This window comes from Budorcas taxicolor, chromosome 7, assembly GCF_023091745.1.
Source record: "Budorcas taxicolor isolate Tak-1 chromosome 7, Takin1.1, whole genome shotgun sequence".
In the NCBI taxonomy this organism is placed as follows: Eukaryota; Metazoa; Chordata; class Mammalia; order Artiodactyla; family Bovidae; genus Budorcas; species Budorcas taxicolor.
This window is the reverse complement of record NC_068916.1, coordinates 86,354,445-86,372,330: the sequence shown is the minus strand read 5'-3', so window position 1 is coordinate 86,372,330 and position 17,886 is coordinate 86,354,445. Positions and strand designations below refer to the sequence as shown.

The 17,886-nt window shown below is 33.5% G+C and overlaps 1 protein-coding gene across 1 annotated transcript in view; it reads right to left on the bottom strand.

The window, feature by feature from the left end:
- Positions 1-136: 136 nt before the first annotated feature.
- RASA1 (RAS p21 protein activator 1) overlaps positions 137-17,886 on the bottom strand; it is a 101,074-nt gene continuing 83,324 nt past the window's right edge. The window contains exons 13-25 of the mRNA XM_052644433.1: positions 17,553-17,630; positions 15,654-15,811; positions 15,083-15,159; positions 13,597-13,769; positions 13,046-13,205; positions 11,422-11,564; positions 9,817-9,932; positions 9,030-9,116; positions 6,137-6,204; positions 4,524-4,612; positions 3,134-3,211; positions 2,125-2,259; positions 137-936 (exon numbers count right to left, since the gene is read on the bottom strand). Coding sequence (XP_052500393.1) covers positions 853-936; positions 2,125-2,259; positions 3,134-3,211; positions 4,524-4,612; positions 6,137-6,204; positions 9,030-9,116; positions 9,817-9,932; positions 11,422-11,564; positions 13,046-13,205; positions 13,597-13,769; positions 15,083-15,159; positions 15,654-15,811; positions 17,553-17,630 — 1,446 coding nt within the window. The 3' untranslated portion in view covers positions 137-852. The remainder of the gene's footprint in view (positions 937-2,124; positions 2,260-3,133; positions 3,212-4,523; positions 4,613-6,136; positions 6,205-9,029; positions 9,117-9,816; positions 9,933-11,421; positions 11,565-13,045; positions 13,206-13,596; positions 13,770-15,082; positions 15,160-15,653; positions 15,812-17,552; positions 17,631-17,886) is intronic.

Sequence of the window (17,886 nt, the reverse complement as noted above, 5' to 3'; positions counted from 1 at the left end):
AGGTCAAAGATGGATAGTTGTTCAGTGGCTGATGAAGTTGTTCGCATAATTTAAAAATTCAACTTGGAATTAATGAATATGTTCAATGAAAGTATTCTAGGTTTTTTTTTTTAACATACAAAAGAAATTGGTCATTTATAAATGGTTGAATGGGTAACATGCATTGATCAGTACACAATGACCAATAATATTTATTGAATTCAAACTATTTACTGTTGTAAACATTAAACAAAAGCATTATGAGTTCTAAATACAGTCTTTGACAATTCCAACAAAATAAGTGGTAAATTTAAAAAATAAAGCTGATGAGCAATAGATCCACTCTATATATTTTCTTTCAACAGTTCCAGCAGAGATAGCACAGTTATTTTAAAAAAGTATACAGCAAGGATTGTTCCTATTGTAATGGCAAATTCTGGAAACTGTAAATACAAATAAAGTCATTGAACAGTCAGACGGTCATATTCCTAATTCAGGAAGAAGTAAGAACAGTCTGCAATCCAGTTATACTCAATTGTCAACAGAGAATGCTTTTTCATAGTTCTTTTCTCAAGAAACAGCAAAACTTTGGCAATTGAATGTATTGAAAATATATTTTCAAAGTTCAAGATACAGTCATAACATTGTGTGAAAGGTGATCTGTACACCAAGGCTCAGAGGTTGGTAAAGATAGCTTACAAAGCTGCTGGAGCAGTTACCAGCAGAATCTTGAGTTCTATTTGCATAGCTCACACATCACTGGAATGTGGAAAGGTGTGCTATTTTTTTGGCAAGAGCAAAGGAGACATTATACTGATGTGATTTACCATTTGGGGCATGCTGAATCCATGCAGAACACTGCGGCGAAGGCTGCTACCTGACATCGTTAGTTTTTGTATACTGGTTTTGTTTTTGCTGAAGCAGTTCTGTTATAGCCAGAAGCTTTTTCAGTACATGCTAGACAAGGAAAAACAATATGAAAATAATTAGTAAATGAATGAAAGCTCTGTCAAATCTCAGGGATGGGAAACCTGGATTTGAAAAATACCATATGAACTCAAAGGGATTCATAAAATAACATTACCATTCTACTCAAAAAAAAGCATACAACTGTAAGTATGTATTACTCAGTCCTTGATTAAATATTTCTGGTCATGTTATTTTGGTTGAGATATAATTTTTTACTCAACATCTTATCAGAAGACAGATTTATCATTATAAATGACACACCTCAAGCCCTGTAAGAGCACATAAGGGCAATCAGGCTATCGTCTAATGAATGCTATAATCATGAATGACAACACTGGGCCTACAATTAAATCATTCAGCTCCTTTATTTTTCTTAGAAAGTCTTAATTAATTGGGCCAAATTCTCCAAACAAAAAAATAATTAAAAAAGTATTTAAGGCAAGCCATATAATAAACCCAACTCCAGTGTAGCAGGAAGGCAATTTAGATGCCAAGAGCATATAAGTAGGTCTATGGCACATATTCTGCCTGAGTTTCTAAAGTGATCGGAACCTAAGTGAATCGTGCTGTTATTATCTAAACTGGGAAGAAACGAGAATTGTAGAATCTCAGATTGAGGAGAACTCAGAATCACTGCAGTCAATGTGTTAACCCCTCCTAAGGCCCCTGCCGCATGTCGGCCACTGGTGACAGTGCTTCGTTTTTAAGGCCATATTCCAGAATCTCTGGATCTTGAAATGTTTTTATCAGTCTTAGAACACATGCATAATTCTCATGTGTTTGACAGTTTGCAGAGTTACCTGGCCATGCACGGTGTGTGTGTGACAGAAGCAGACAGAAAAACACTACATCACTACTGATTGACTGTTAGCTCACTTACCACTTCCATACACGCCACAAAGGGTATAAACACCTCCGTTTTTTCAATAGAGTTCACATTAACTTAGAAGCAAGGTTTGACATTTTGCGGTATCAAAAATATGTAATCTTTATCTGGGCTCATCATTCCTGTTTGCTGAGATCTTTGTGGATTTTGATTCAGCGTCTTAAAATTTTAATTAGTAAAGTAAGACTAATTGTAGTTCAGCTATTTATCAGCTCTCCAAGAATCTTATGCTGATGTTGTGCTTACATGTAAAGAAATAATATTGTTAACAAAGGCTGGCAAAAACCTACCTGTTGTGCACCACGCTCATTGCTGAGCGTCCGCAGTTCATCTGAATGGGCCACACAGATCTCATGCAATGCTGCTAAATCACGGGAAAGGTCAGTTCTAGAATGCTCTGTAGTGTCCGGAAGTTCAGGTACATTCTTTAAGGGAATCATAAAACTGGGTTTAGAAATACGACACTACTATCTCTTCTGAAAAGATCCTAACTGGTACAATAGATAAAATTTAATACATAATAATCTCTTAAAATTCAACTTGACAGATTTTATGACCTCAATATTCACACAAAAATCAGGTTTCATTTTCTTCAATCACAGGACAAAATATCATGTAGTATTACTATTCTAAGCAAATGGTTTTTCTAAATTTTAAATCTATGAAGGGGTTTTTGTTTTTTTTTTAAGAAAAAATCTGGAGGGCAAATAATGCAAGCATTAACTCTTTAATATGGATTAAAGGCAACCCAAACTTAAAATTCCTACGCTCTTTCAGACTGACTTTCATGATTAAACTGGTATAATTTGTCCAAACTCATCAGCACATATAAGAGCTACATGACAGGTGTTAATGAGAACCATTCAGGTCTATAATTATCTGTGGACTATGCCACAAACACATAACTAACATATAGAAATCAGTGTTAATTATCTTCAGATAAGTTTCATAAAGTAACTTAGTGTCAATAAAGTACTACCAGACTGAATACTGATTTTACTGTTTCAAGTTCCACTACTTTGTTAAAGCAGCAACAGACTGACATAGTGGTGAGGTGGGCAGCTAAGAAGATAATGAAAGACAAGACAGAAACTGAAAATGACACAAGAAATCCAAAAGCCACAATACTACATTCGTGGTGAAAACTACTTATCATAAGAATAAATGATTATCATTATAATCAAATGAAATAATTTGTTTAGGAAGGTAGACAAAAATATGCAGCTTTTGAATTTTTTTTTTCAGTTCTGGATAGAAAAGCTTTTAGGTGTCAAAATACTTAAAAAATTATATACATACCCCTAGTTCATCTAAAAACATGATCATGCGATGTTTATTACTTTTGATGAATGGATTGACACCTTCCATGTAAGGCTCCTAAAAATATAAAAATAAAAGTCTTACTATATGGACGAAAAGCATCTGATCTGTAACAAAAACAATACATATAGTAAAAATTCTTATAAATCATATTATCAGTAGCAGAACATATTTGTAAGAATTTAATCATAAAATGACTATTTTCTTTCTAATATAAGCAAGCAGCTATTCTAAGGAATAGGGGTATATTTTTAATGACCAAATTCTGGATGAAAAAAAATCAGCATACATAGCCTAGCAGAAACAAACTGTTTATATGTAGGTCATTCAAAAATAATTACTGAGAAACTACTTGCCAAGTACCCAGAGGTTATTAGAATCTAGCAGAGAATATAATGAATTAAAATACAGTATGATAAGGACTGCAATAAAAAATCAGCACTCATAACTTGCCTCAGAATTCAGATACATTCAAAAGCTAAGTCAGGCTACAAACTGCTTCTTTCTAAAGTCTTAAACCTATTCTACAACATGCTATGTTACAATAGGAAAAGTTTAGTATTAACACAAGCTCTTTTTAACTCAGTAAGGTGAGATAAGGACCTAGACATGAAAAATCATCTAGTCTAAAAGTGATGAAATAAGGAAACACAAAGTAGTATGCCTATCAGACTGTCAAAAATAAAAGTAATAATAGCTGAGTTTTGGCAAGGCTGAGAGAAGCAAAAAGTCATCTTCCTTAGTAATTCTGCTCCAAAGTTCATTTAAAGAAATAACTGGACAAGTTTGAAAGGAAGAGAGAGAGTGTGTGTGCGTGTGTGTGTATATATATGGATATAAGGCACAGTGACAAACTGGAAATCATCTGTGTATCCAGTAGAAGACTATTTAACATTTACATGATGGCATTAAATAAGGATTAAGAAAAATAATTACATGTTTCCAGATACAACAAGAAGTTTAATAATGACAGAAGCAGGTGACATATTAATAGTCAATTGTCCTTAGTAGGATCACATATGGGTTGTTTAAAAACTCATCTAAATTTTAACATTACAGAGAATGTTTAGTATGTAATACATAACAAATCAACTGGGGTACATTTTAAAATATGCTAACTGATTTTTATATTTAAAAATGGAAGACTTTCATTATACTGGAAATTACACTGAAAAAAGTTTTCTATCCTAGCTAAACAGTGGTTTTTAAAATTCCATTATTAAAATCTAAAAACATTAAATATGTGAACAAACCAACAAAATCATAAATTATGAAATATCCACTGTTGAAAATTTACTTATATTTTATGGTTTTATCATGTTTAGGTTTCACTCAAAAATGACATTTTAAAGTATCAAAATGTTTTTACCTTAGCTCCAAATTCCACAAGATTTGCTAAGTTCTGCACAGACTTAGCCACTAATGTCAGTGTTCTTGCAGCAATAGGAGATGGGGAATCTATAAGAGAATTGGGCATAGTTAATGACACCAACTCCAAAGGTACTTCCAGGTAAACCATTATAAATTTAGCACTTTAATATTTCTTTACAGTTAAAAATACTAACAGTCTTCCATTCAGAATGCAATGTTTTTTTTGGCAAGTGTATGACCTGTATGAATCAAAAGAGCCTGATTTAAAGGGGGGAAACCAAACACATTTATTAGCACTTGCAGTTTGTGAAAAGGGTACAAGGCTCAGCAATTCCCAACTGGTTGATAGTATTACAAAATACCTCAAAACTTTACCACTAAAAAGACTGTCACTCTACATACCCTTTGGGGACAATTCACGAATTGTGAATTTCAACCCACCCAGGTTGTCAATTTGCAATATGAACAGTTTCCTGCTCCCAGCCTCCAATGAGTCAAGTAATTCACTTTAAAGCTCAATAACAAAAATAAAGTCTGGAATCTGCTTTATTTTGAGGAGAAAAACATAATGTATTAATTTTTAAAAGTTTTTTTTAAAGGTTAATTAGGAAATACTGCCCTGTATTGACAGTAGGATGTAAATGAAAAGTATTTGTCTATTAATTTTAAGCTCTGAAATGAGATTATTTTATAGTAAAAGCCTATAGATAGTCTATCTGGCTGCCTGATTTTAGATTGTATTCTTTTTATCTTAAGCTGTTGAACAATAAATAATATTGCCTAGTGGTTCAGAGTCTGACATTCAGATGAACACATCTCTCCAAAAGAATTCTAAACCCTTAATTCTTAATAGACCCAAAGATTTAACCATTTTAGTAGCAACAGAAAGTATTTACAGAGATATAATGGCTATAAAGGTAAAATTTAAGATATTCCAAAAATGTTTAATACAGTTTTAAGCTTCAAATTATTAAGACAAAAATGCTTCAGATTCCTTCTGCTAATAATGGCTTATGATTACATTTATAGTCACAAATATCATTCTTATCCTTTATTTGAAAAGTCTACTACAACATCAGAAAGTCAGTCCATAATGGACATATGAGTAATATGCAAATCCGAATCTGGTTTGTTGGGAGTTTAAAATGCCAATTATTATGTAGTTTGTGACAAGATATCTCTACTGGGAAATCTCAAAGGGCTTCTTCATAAGTATTTGCAGAGTACAACTACAATTGCAGCTATAATTTTAAAATCCAACTTGCAATGGTAGTGACGAGAGCCTAGCATGAGCTAAAACCACACAGAAAGCTCTTCTTCCCAACCTGAAAAAGCCAATACTGCAGACTGGAAAAAGTCCTAAGTCTGAGACACGGGTATGGACAGGCCAAAAAATGGTATGTGTCTACTTAGGCCATCTCAGGCTTCAGATAGTAGTGGAAAGAAAGGAAAAAAAGCAAAATGGAAAGAAAAGGTAAAACAGCAAAAACAAGTTGGGTGCTTTTTTATACCAAGTCTTAGAAGTAAATAATTTAAAAATCAGATTTAAAAGAAAAAATGAATAACCTCACTAAAGAGTATGAAACTTTTTTTAATTTCAAAATTTATTACCTGAGATGATATTAAACATCCGTGGACTCAGGATGGCAGGACAGATAAGTCGAAGAAAAACAAAACCACTGAATGGGAGGGAAATTTTGTTATTTTAGAAAACTACTATAATGTGTTACATTAAAATAATAAAAATCTTAATACCTGTAGAGCCATGAACTTTGAACTAATGCAGGGCTGACCAAATATACAACTTCATGAAAATAATAAGCTATTTTAAGAACACACACACACACATATATATATATATATATATATATATATATATATATTCTGCTTCTTAAACATATGTACTTATCTCATTTAGAATTGTAGGTTTACTTTGGAAAGATTTAAGTTATATCTAAAATTCACTGTTTATTTCAGGCCAACAGTGCATTTTATACTTACTTTGAGGAAGGAGTGTCCTTAGGAACACTAGGAATTTCTAAATTATTATAGGAGTACAAGTAAGCCTTTTTAATAGATACATAGTTCTGTTAAAGGTCTTAAAATTGACATTCTCTCACTTGTCCTTCCTCTTAGAACAGTCTGTTATAAATCAAGTTCGTTATACTGACTTTGTTCACTTATTATTATGTAAAAATTAAGAATCCATTGTACTAGGGGAAAAGTGACTTCTTAATAAATGACAAAGTATACAAACATAATGTTGAAAAGCCTTTAAGGCAACAGAGGAAAAGACATGCGTTCTAAAGTTAAAAAAAAATTCTCAGATTACAAAATATTAATAGCAAAACAAAACTTAGTATAAATGCACATTTAACAACAGTTGTCATATGATTTTACCTGCTAATCTTACTTACTCTGGGAACAAAGTACAAAGTACATCTTCAAGTGTATATAGCTATTGCTAGTCTGCCCCCTTCAGTTACTGGTATAGTCCTCATTTAGATACTGTTTCTCTAATTTACTCTTAAAGAGGGATCCACACTCATAACTGACCTCTGACCTGCCCTTGGAAAGACAAGCATTATTTCCAAGATAATAAAATTATTTTTAGAAATTATTGACACAGTCTCTCTTCTCTATTAGAGTGAATAACACTTCTCAGCATTCACCTCCCAACAATGTTGTTTGCTAGTTTTGGGAAATCTTAGAAAAGGAATATGTTGATTATCAGTACATTAAATCTTTAGATGTCTTTTAATTTATGAGGAAATTTGCATAAGTTTTACTTGAAAACATTCTGATATCTTTGCCTTTGAATCTGAAATATAACCTAACCACACTGAAGTATAAAAGAATTTCAGTGTGCGAATCTACTTTCTGTGAATTCTTACACGTAACTTTAAATATAAGAGGGATACTAGGTATCTACATGTATATTTAAAAGCTTAACTAGGGGCAGAAGTCACCACCTAGGCCATAAATGCCCCTTAAAATACCCTGTCGTATCAAACTGCATAGCAGAATTTCCAGCTGTTTGCTTAACAAACATACTTGTTTGAAATTTACAGACCAGTTTTCATTTGTATCACACACAACTGTGCTGAAACATTTGCTTGTAATTTTTTTCTATTCTCTCAATCTCTACTAAAGCCAAAAAATGTAAAATTGACAATTCTTAGATATTTGTCATATCATTAGTAACCAAGAGATTTTATCTGTAAAATGAGATCTCTCTGCAAATGTAGGTTGGGGACAGGATTAATGCAAATTTTCAAAACTAATTCTGTGATACCAGTGTCTTCAGTAGTTGCCCAGTTTTTTTTTTCAATGGTCTGTAACACGATGGGCAGCATATATTCTATACGATAAATTTTATTATCATTAGACTTGAATTCTCTGATGCTTTTGCGGTAATTTCCCTACTGTCTTGAATAGGTTGTGGTGTGCTTAATAGTCTTTCAGATATTAAGGATATTAGATTGGGTCTTAGACGTTTTGCCTTTAGTTCTGCCTTAGCCACTATCTATCTATATAACCTTAAGCAAATTCAGCATCTACAGATCTCCTTCCTCGTTGCAAAAGTTAAAATAATACCAAAGTCCTCCTATATAAGCTAAAAAATGAAATGACTTGACAGAGCAATTCCTTCTAATTACTGCACAACTAACACACTGCGACAGCTTCAGAACTATAGACTCTGGCAGGAGATGAGCACCAAGACACAGACTGTTACAAATCAATTAATCATTATCTGTATGGTTCAATTATTGCTTTTCCTAGAGACACATTAACTAATCTTAGTCTCCCCGCTCCCTCTTCTACCTCTTGTTTCTCTCTCTCCTTTTCTATGTATGTATACACATAAATGGGCTTCCCTGGTGGCTCTGCAGTAAAGACTGCCTGCCAATGCAGGAGACTCAGGTTAGATCTTGGGCCAGGAAGATCCCCTGGAGAAGGAAATGGCAACCCACTCCAGTATTCTTGCCTGGAGAATCCCACGGAGAGGAGCCTGGTGGGCTACAGTCCATGGGATTGCAAAAAAGTTGGACATGACTCTGACTAAACAACAACGATGCACATATATGCATGAATGTGTATGTGTGTGTATGAAGGGTACTATATGATGTTAGCTACAGATTTTTGTTGGTTATATAACTTTTAACCTCATTTTGTATGGTTTAAAAACAAAAAAAAAGACCTTCCCAAATAGTTTAATTGACTATCAGTGAATGTTCAGGTTTTTAGAAAATGCAAAACGGTAGCTACCTAAGTATTTCATAGTAACTTAAAAAAAAAACAAAAAAAAACCACACATAGTAAGTTAACGTTTAGGAGCTATCTGAATTTAGAAAATATTCAACAGGGCCTAACATAAAATTCAAAGAAAAAAGGTTTTTAATTGTATACTATATACTGTTAGTCTTCACATTTCCACACTTAGCCACTTGACTGTTGGTGCAGGCTATTAAAATGATTTAACAAATCAATTAATAAGCCTTACCTAACAACTCTTGTTCTCATGGTGGTATTTGTAGGCCACTTGTACTGAACAGATTTCTGTAAACACCCATAAATATACCTCAGTGTCCTGCCAAAATAACACAATCATCTCAATACAGAAAGCAAATGAAAATACTGATCTCATTGCAGTCTAAAGCTTATGACATTTTTAAATGCAACTAGCCTTTTTCCCAAAAAAAGTACTCTGCTACAAGTAGTAATATTTAGCAAAGGATAAGGGAAACTTAGGTTTTCGTCAATTCATTTAGCCAGTTCTTTATATCTACTATGGAGGAAACCCTATCATTTTCAGATTACTTCTATATTAATGAAAAGAACGAAAAGATACTAGAATGGAGGCAGATTTTAATGTAAGTTAACTTCTGTCTTGAATAAGTGATTTCACTAACGGTGGAAGCCACTAAGCAGATACCAAGTAACTATCTTGTGTACATACTGAGGAAGATATTCAACTATAGATAGGAGAGGTACATATGTTTTCATGATGTCAAATCTGAGACTATAAGCTTCTATTCATCCCCCAAGTTACTAGATAAACCATACATACTGGCCTGTATAAAAACATGATTTATTTTAATGCAAATATTTCACTTTGGTTTCTTCAAGTCACTTTTTCCTTAAACACAATTCATCGGGTAAAGATTAAAAACTCTGCTTTTTCAAAGTATAACATCAGGATAGTGGAAAAGCTTACACATGTTTTTATAAATACAGATTTTAAAAAGGCAATATACAATTTCTTATCAAATTAAAATTTCACCACTTACGGTGGAAGTATTTCTGAAGCCATGAATATTTTCTCCACAAGCTCTGAAAGTATGTTCAATAGGTGTGCTAAATTAGTGTTCACATCTTCATTTTTTTCTAACTTTGATGGGCTTAACTAAGAGAAGGAATAAATCAATATAAATGCATCTTGGCAATAATAAATGCAAATCAATCAAGGTAATCAAACAGTTGTTCACAAAGTTCTCTATTTTTCCATTTTTCAATCTGTATTAGTCTTGGTGTTGGTGGTGGGGATAAATGGGAATTTCAAGTAGTCTACTCTATGGAACTCCTAATGGGCTTACTACTGTTAATTCCCAACTACTCAACTGAAGAGCAAGCAATGATTATTCAACAATTTTCAGCTGCCTTGGGGTTAATACTAATCAATAAAATTTTCTTTTATTCATTTACCACATTTACCATAGACTTACAGGCACACAAAACTGTATTAGACTATTTTAAACATAATATTCCCAACTACAACACAAAAACCCCGTTTAAGTGGCCACGTATTCATAGATATATTGGAGTATTTTAACTGGGAAGAAAGATCACTGTATATTATTATAAAACCTATCTTAATTCTAAATTTATGTGAGGAAAAAACTTATTAGAAAAGTTTTTATCAATAAGACTTTTTAAATGACTGATAAAATACCAGATGCCTCAGTGGCAGCATCATGAACTTGACAGCAACTTTTGATATGTAAGAATTCTTGTCTAGAATCAATGGAGTAGATGTATCTATGGGAATCTAAATACCTTAGCCTGGATTCAACATCCAGAGACTTTCTGCAGACTTGCTGCATGTCTCTATCCTTTATACTTAGGCTAACTATGGTATTAATCCAGGTCTGCAATACTATATTATCAATTTATCCTCTGAGTTAATAAGTAAAAATTGACAACTTAGTGCAGAATTAACATCTTGACTGATCCCAGTGTACATTATCAAAAGCAATTCCTTTGTTCTGTATCAGACCTAAAAAATATTATCCTGTAGTTCCTCTACCTTCAAAATAAAATGATAAAATAGTCACATAAATGAGATTCTACTCTTTTTCTTAATGGTTTATGAGTTTACATTCCCAACCCTGGGATCAAACCCAGGTCTCCTGCATTGCAGGCAGATTCTTTACCATCTGAGCCACCAGGGAAGCCTGAAGCCGTTAACAATTAATCCTAAAAGGATGTTTTTTATTTGCTTTTAAAGGGATACCTCAGCCATTCCTACCACCCACCTCCCTGCCACCAAAAAAAAAAGAAAAAACCCCAAGGACAAACTTAGATATTACTTAGAACTTACACAAGAGAACTCTCTTTAACAAAAACTTCAGTTTATGTCATACACACTTTCTGAAAGTAGTATACACTTTATGATAAAAGTACTTTCATGTATTTCTGGCACAATTTGAGGTTTTTAATCCCCAAATAAATTACATCTTTTGAAGTCTGTTTTGCGTAACATTTTTCTACTTGTATTACAAAAGGTATAACTGCTCTGATGAACAGTTTCAGACAGCTAATACATTTTCCTTAAAGTTAGCTATAAAGTATTACCTATTAAAATAAGCTCTTTGCTAAAATACAACATTACTCACCTCACAAGACTGCTTGCTTTCCATTATCTTTAAGATAGAGTCTTTTAAAGCGTGATGAACAAATTGTGTAGCAGTGGCTTTCATATACTGTTCCATCAAGGTGCTCGCAAGTGTTGTGGCTCGAAATAGGGTAGTGGCTTCATCTACATAAATATTTAATATTATAAAATTATTTGTAAAGGATTGTACTATTATGAATCAAACTGGAAATTAACTGAATTCTTTGTTTTCCTTAACCACTTACAGCCATTTAAGCATATTTATCTGCATGCAGTATTACTGAATATAATGATGTCCTGTATTTCTATAAACTTAACTCTTCAAAAGACTTCTATTACTTCATAAGATCATAAACAGAAAGGATTCACACTGCCATGTTTATATGAACACACAAAGGCTTCAGACAAGTTATATGACTTATCAGTAAGACTAAAGAGCCAAATAGTGACAAAACTAGGACCGGAATCCAGCCTTGCTTTCCACTGAGCCCACACTGGAAAACATGAGTTGATTTCCAAACAAGCATATAACATAAAATCCCTGTATAGATTAACTTAGTAGTCTAACATATAGCCATTAATAACTTTTAATAAAATTCTAAAAAACACAAATATTGAAAGAAAACAATCTCAGTATAAAGTATGTACCACCACTTTATATTTTTGTATTTTCTATGAGTAGGAGGAAATAGTTCTAGATTCTACAGTTTATTAATACCTGGGGAACCTAGAAGCAAGTATTGTGTGAGTCAAAGTGCTGGCTGGAAATGGGTTATTCTGATGTATTTACAGGTGGTTACAAAGTACAATGTGTCCAGCTGCCTAGGAACTACCTATCTATATAGACACTAGAAATAAAATGTAGTTGACACCCAACTTTTGTGCAGTGAATTTATAAGCAAAAAAAAATAAAAAACATGGTAAGTATACCAAACTATTCTTAATAATCAGACACACTTGAACCAATGATCTGGACATGGAAGTCACTTTCTTATTGTTTCTAATACTAATTTGCCATGACAGAAACCTGTATTAAATATAAATAACCCCCTGCTTCCTATATTAGCCAGCATAAGAATCAGAACTGACACTCCAACTAATTTTTTAATGAAGGAAAAACTGAGTAACTTCCTTTGTAAGATGATTTAATTATTTAATGTTAAGATAAAGTCCATATATATTTGATTATAAAAGAAAGATGAGCACCAAAGAATTGATGCTTTTGAACTGTGGTATTGGAGCAGACTCTTGAGAATCCCTTGGACAACATCCAACCAGCCCATTCTAAAGGAAATCAGTCCTGAATATTCATGGAAAGGACTGATGCTGAAGCTGAAATTCCAATACTTTGGCCACTTTGGCGAAGAATTGACTCATTGGAAAAGACCCTGATGCTGGAAAGATTCAAGACAGGAGGAGAAGGGGACAACAGAGGATGAGATGGCTGGATGGCATCACTGACTCAATGGACATGAGTTTGGGTAAACTCCGGGAGTTGGCGATGGACAGGGAGGCCTGGCAGGCTCCAGTCCATGGGGTCACAAGGAGTTGGACACAACTGAGTGACTGAACTGAATCGTTAACCCAGTTTTTAAAAGTATCACACTAACACATCCATACTATACCTTCCATGCTTATTTCTCTGTCATTTAGTGTGCATAACAACAATGATTCAAGCTTTTCATGAAGAAAAATCTTCAGTAGAATGCTAGCAAGTAGTGTTCGGTCCTGTCCACATACATGTGATAAAGCGTAGACTACATGAAGTTCCTTTTGCAGTATAAGCTAAAAAAGACATCGAGAAAGGTTGCTGAAAGGATACAACATTGAGCATTCTCAGATTAACAGAAAATATGTTCTTCTATGGGCTTCCCAGGCAGCACCAGTGGTAAAGAACCCACCTGCCAATGCAGGAGACATGAGAGAGATGGGCTCGATACATTCTCAATTTAGGAGTATGTTCTATTGAATACATGTATTAAAAACAGAATGAGATTGTAGCCTTTATATTCACAGACTTAATACCAATGTCATACTGCTGCACAGCTTTTCAATCTTCTCTGTCACTGTGCCACTAAACTATGAAATTATCATATTTAACTCAACAGACCTTTCATTGAAAGTGAACTATTTCTCTTAATGCTTTTAAAAATAGTCTGGTAAATAACTTACATACCTCCTTAAATTCGCTGTACTCTTCCTCTGGCATGATCTTTTCCATACAATATCGTGCTCGGACACGCAGAGTTCCTGGTTCAATACCTTTCAATGGTATATGGGAGCTGAGCAAAAACCACTCATCTGTGGCGTGCCCCTTCTGTAACCGGCTCAACTGGCAGCGCATAAATACTTTGACAGAAAAACATCAAATGATTACTATCTATCTCAGAAGATGACACTGTAATCAGTCCCACAAATTTTCCTAATGTTAAGTCTTCTCTATAGTGTTAAACGCTTTTCATTAAAGGACTTTTAAGTAATACCACAAATTTTAACACTTAATGCTTACTTCATTCATTCACTGAATGCCTACTATGTGCCAGACTCTCTGATAGGCAAGGATGTAGAATACAGACATGATTAATACATGGTCTCTGACATGCATGGAGACCACCGTGTAACCAAGGAGGCAAGAAATCAATTATGGTACCCTGTGGTAAGTGCTATAAAGTTATTAATGCTAATGAAGTACAGAGAAACAATTTGTAATTCAGCCCGTGAAGTTTTAAACATCCATTCCAAACAGATATCCATTAAGCTGACTTATAACAGGATCTGGAGGTGTAACTAAGTAGAAAGGTAGAGAAAAAAAGGCAGTGTGCACACAGTCTGAACACAAGGTATGGTGGATGGTTTTAAAATCCATGGATAACTGACAAGCTATAAGAAGGCTGGTGCAGCTGGAGAGAAGGATATACAGAAGATTAAGAATGAGAAGGAGTAGGTCAGGAAAGGGTTCTGTATCATTACTAGGGGGTTAGATTTTATCTTAAAAATAATGGGAACCACTATAAAATGTTAACCATTTAAAACAGTACAGAAATTACAGAATATAGCAAAACATTCAGGCTTTGATTCTGTTAACATATATCACTTTTTTTTTCTTTGTAAGCCTGGTTTTTAAGAAGATATTTAAGGATTAACCTAATTCACTCTGGTGTGAATTGCTAAATCACACTGTCACCTGTTTCCAAAATGGGCTGCGAAAAGTATGCTGCTGAGACACAGACTGACACTACAAGTGAACAGTGTTTTAAAGAAAAAAATTTAAAAGAGTGCTTTTTTTCATGTCCATGCAAAGGATAGGAGAGTAGGAGAAACCTAAAAAGTAGGAAGAAGGGGTAAGGAAGCATCACAGGAAGATGACCACTGTCACTTTTCTTTTTCTTGTTGTTCACTGGATGAGGAGGGTGAACAGACACTACTTTAATCGTGAGGGCTTAAGATTATAGTATATACAATTTTGCCATTTTGGTCCTTATTCTTTTTTGGACACATTCTTTCTCAACAACTAATACTTTCATGTGTACAAAAAGCAATCTCAAGTTAACACTATTTACATACCGTTATAATTTCCATTTTAGACTCTACTTCATTATGAATTTCCAAAGTATATAAAACATACTTTTTTACTTTAGAAATAAATTTCTGTATTAACTTACAGATATCAGGATCTTTGCTTTTCTTCGTTTTATTACTAAGAGTTATTTCAAATCTGTTGATGTCAGGAGGAAGATCACTAAAGAAGCATGTGGGGAGAAAAAGAATTAAGAAAATGTCCTGGCATCACACTATCTAATTCTTTTGTCTCCAGTATTGAATAAGCTCCCTATTTTTATTTCTGCTACTAACCCAGTTCAAAGTGGTAGATTTAAAACTAGATTCAAAACAGGTTTATCGTTTGGTATATAAGAATACAGACAAACTACACTTTTCTAACATCTTTAACTTCCCCAAGTAAATTGTGGAAACCCTCATAAATATTTTGTATGTGTATGTTAGTAAATGCTTTTGGATTTGTCACTGACTAACTAGGTGAAAAACCATGGACATAGCACTTTACTAACAAAAGTGAACAGATAAGATAGAAAAAAAATATAGGTACTATTAAAATGCCTGAGCCTGGCACCTTGTTCTGACTGGTTTAGATACAGAGTTAAAAGGAAAAAAAAAAAAAGAAAATGCATTATGGGAAAAGAAAATCATCTAATGTAATGAGAAAATAAGACTTACTCAAAGACAAACTCTTCTGACCATACAGGGTTTTGCCCTTCCCTTGCATGAGTTTTTGCTACCTGGACGCTATTCAGGTAGATGTTACAATATGGATTAGTAAAATGTTTTACTGGGAGTTTATGGGCTTCTTCAATATGTAAAACAAGACTGCTGACCTAAAAAAAACACAAAAAGTATTACCCCAGATTTCAAGAATTACACATTAGGTTTCAAAGGCAATTATAAAAACCCAAAGTAGTGACTTATCCCCCCTTTTTAACAAAACATGACTTTCAGTTATGTTTTCCTTTTTAAGTGACATACAATGCAACATTCAAGCACTCAGCAAATTCTCACTTAAATTGTATTTTACAAGTTATTATTCCAATTACAGTCCTACAAAAATAATGAAATATACCTTTTTTACTATAAAACCATGATTCAGAGGAAATAAAGTTGAGAAGAGGATTCTTTATTAATTTAAGTAAATAACTGTCACCTCCCAAAGCAAAATCTAACATACTATATAGTGCTCCTCTGGAAGATTTTATTTCTATATAGAGTTCCACAGCTAGAAAATAATTTAAAAATACTGATTCTACCTTCTCATTTTACAAAAAAGGATACAGATCCAAAGAAGCCGTTTTTCAGTTTTGATGCCAGAATTTAGATTCTGATTCCAAAATTCTAGTATCAGGTTCTCTTTCCCTCTTGCCAACTGCTATTTGTATGGCCTTGCACAAGTCAATTTCTATGCACCTCTGCTTCCTCAAATGTCAACTTAGGATAAAGTCTACACTGCAAGTTGTTGTAAAGGTTAGAAATGATATGTATAAAAGCCCAAGTGGAAAAACTGGCACATATATGTCCCTGGGGAGATTATCAGACTTCTGGCTACAGGGAACATTAAATTTAGAGTCATCTAAAAATAATCATTCATCCACTTCTTGGTTAAATTCACCTAGCTTACTGGAAGTTCCCATAAGTATTAATACAACAAGAGTTACTTTAGTCAATAAATACTATACTATGCTTTCCTCAAAACTCCAAGAATGTTAAATTTACTTAACTTTTTTTCAATTATCTGGGGATAACTAGAAGAAAAAGCAAAGAAATAGAACGTATACAGTTGACTTTACATACCTAGAAAAAAAAGAGAAAGCCTAGCTTTACTCTCCATAAATGAACATGCAGGACATGTTAAGGTTTCAAAAAAGATAGGATACTACCTGTAAGTTACATAATAGGTTTCAAAAGCAATTACTATAAAAAACACTAAAGTTACCAGGATTAGTACTTTCAGTCAGATGATTTTTTTTCAATGAGCACTTTTAGTTCTTTTTTAACACAGACCAAAATAATTTTTTGAAGAAAAGAATAATAGTGCCAAACAATAGTTTCTGTTGTTGTTGACTTGGTATTGGAACTTTCAGTAGAAGAAAAAAGTCCCTGGTATGTATTCAACAGATGGCATTAGGGACTAAGTACTCTATATAAGGCAGTAAAGTCTGCCTGCAATGAAGGAAATGTGGGTTCAATCCCTGGGTCAGGAAGATCTCCTGGAGAAGAAAATGGCAACCACTCCAATATTCCTGCCTGGGAAATCTCATGGATAGAGAAGCCTGGTGGGCTAGAGTCCATGGGGTCATAAGAGTCAGACACAACTTAGCAACTAAACAACAACCCAGCAAGGATATAAGAATATTCTTCTTCATAAAGAAATAACTATTTCTCCTGCTGCTGAAGCCAAGTGGGAGCATGGCTTTAAAATGCCTGAAAAAGATTAACCTCTCTTAAGAAATCTAAAGTATTTAAAATGTTGCCCAAAATAGTTCCGAGAAATAAAGAGCAAAGTGATAAAGCAAAACACAATCACAAATCTGTGACAATCACAAATCAAACAAAATAAAATTTCACCTGACGCAGGCGTTTATTAGATGTCCCTGGACTACTTTTCCTTAAGTTGCAAAATGCCTGCAGACCTTTCATCCAATCCTAGGAAAAAGAATAACAGCATTTCAAAGAAATATACTATATAACAGTTTATGCAGTTTCCAGTCATCAATTTGGGTTCTTCCTCAAAATTCAATAGTTCTTTTCTTCTCTACACTCAAGAATATCCTGCACTTTAAATATATGTTATCCCACAAAGTAAAACAGTGACCAACAAAGTTATAATAATTTCTGCAAAATAGATTATATTATTGCAGAATGTCTAAACTAATCCTAAGTGTCAATGAGTGATTGTTTA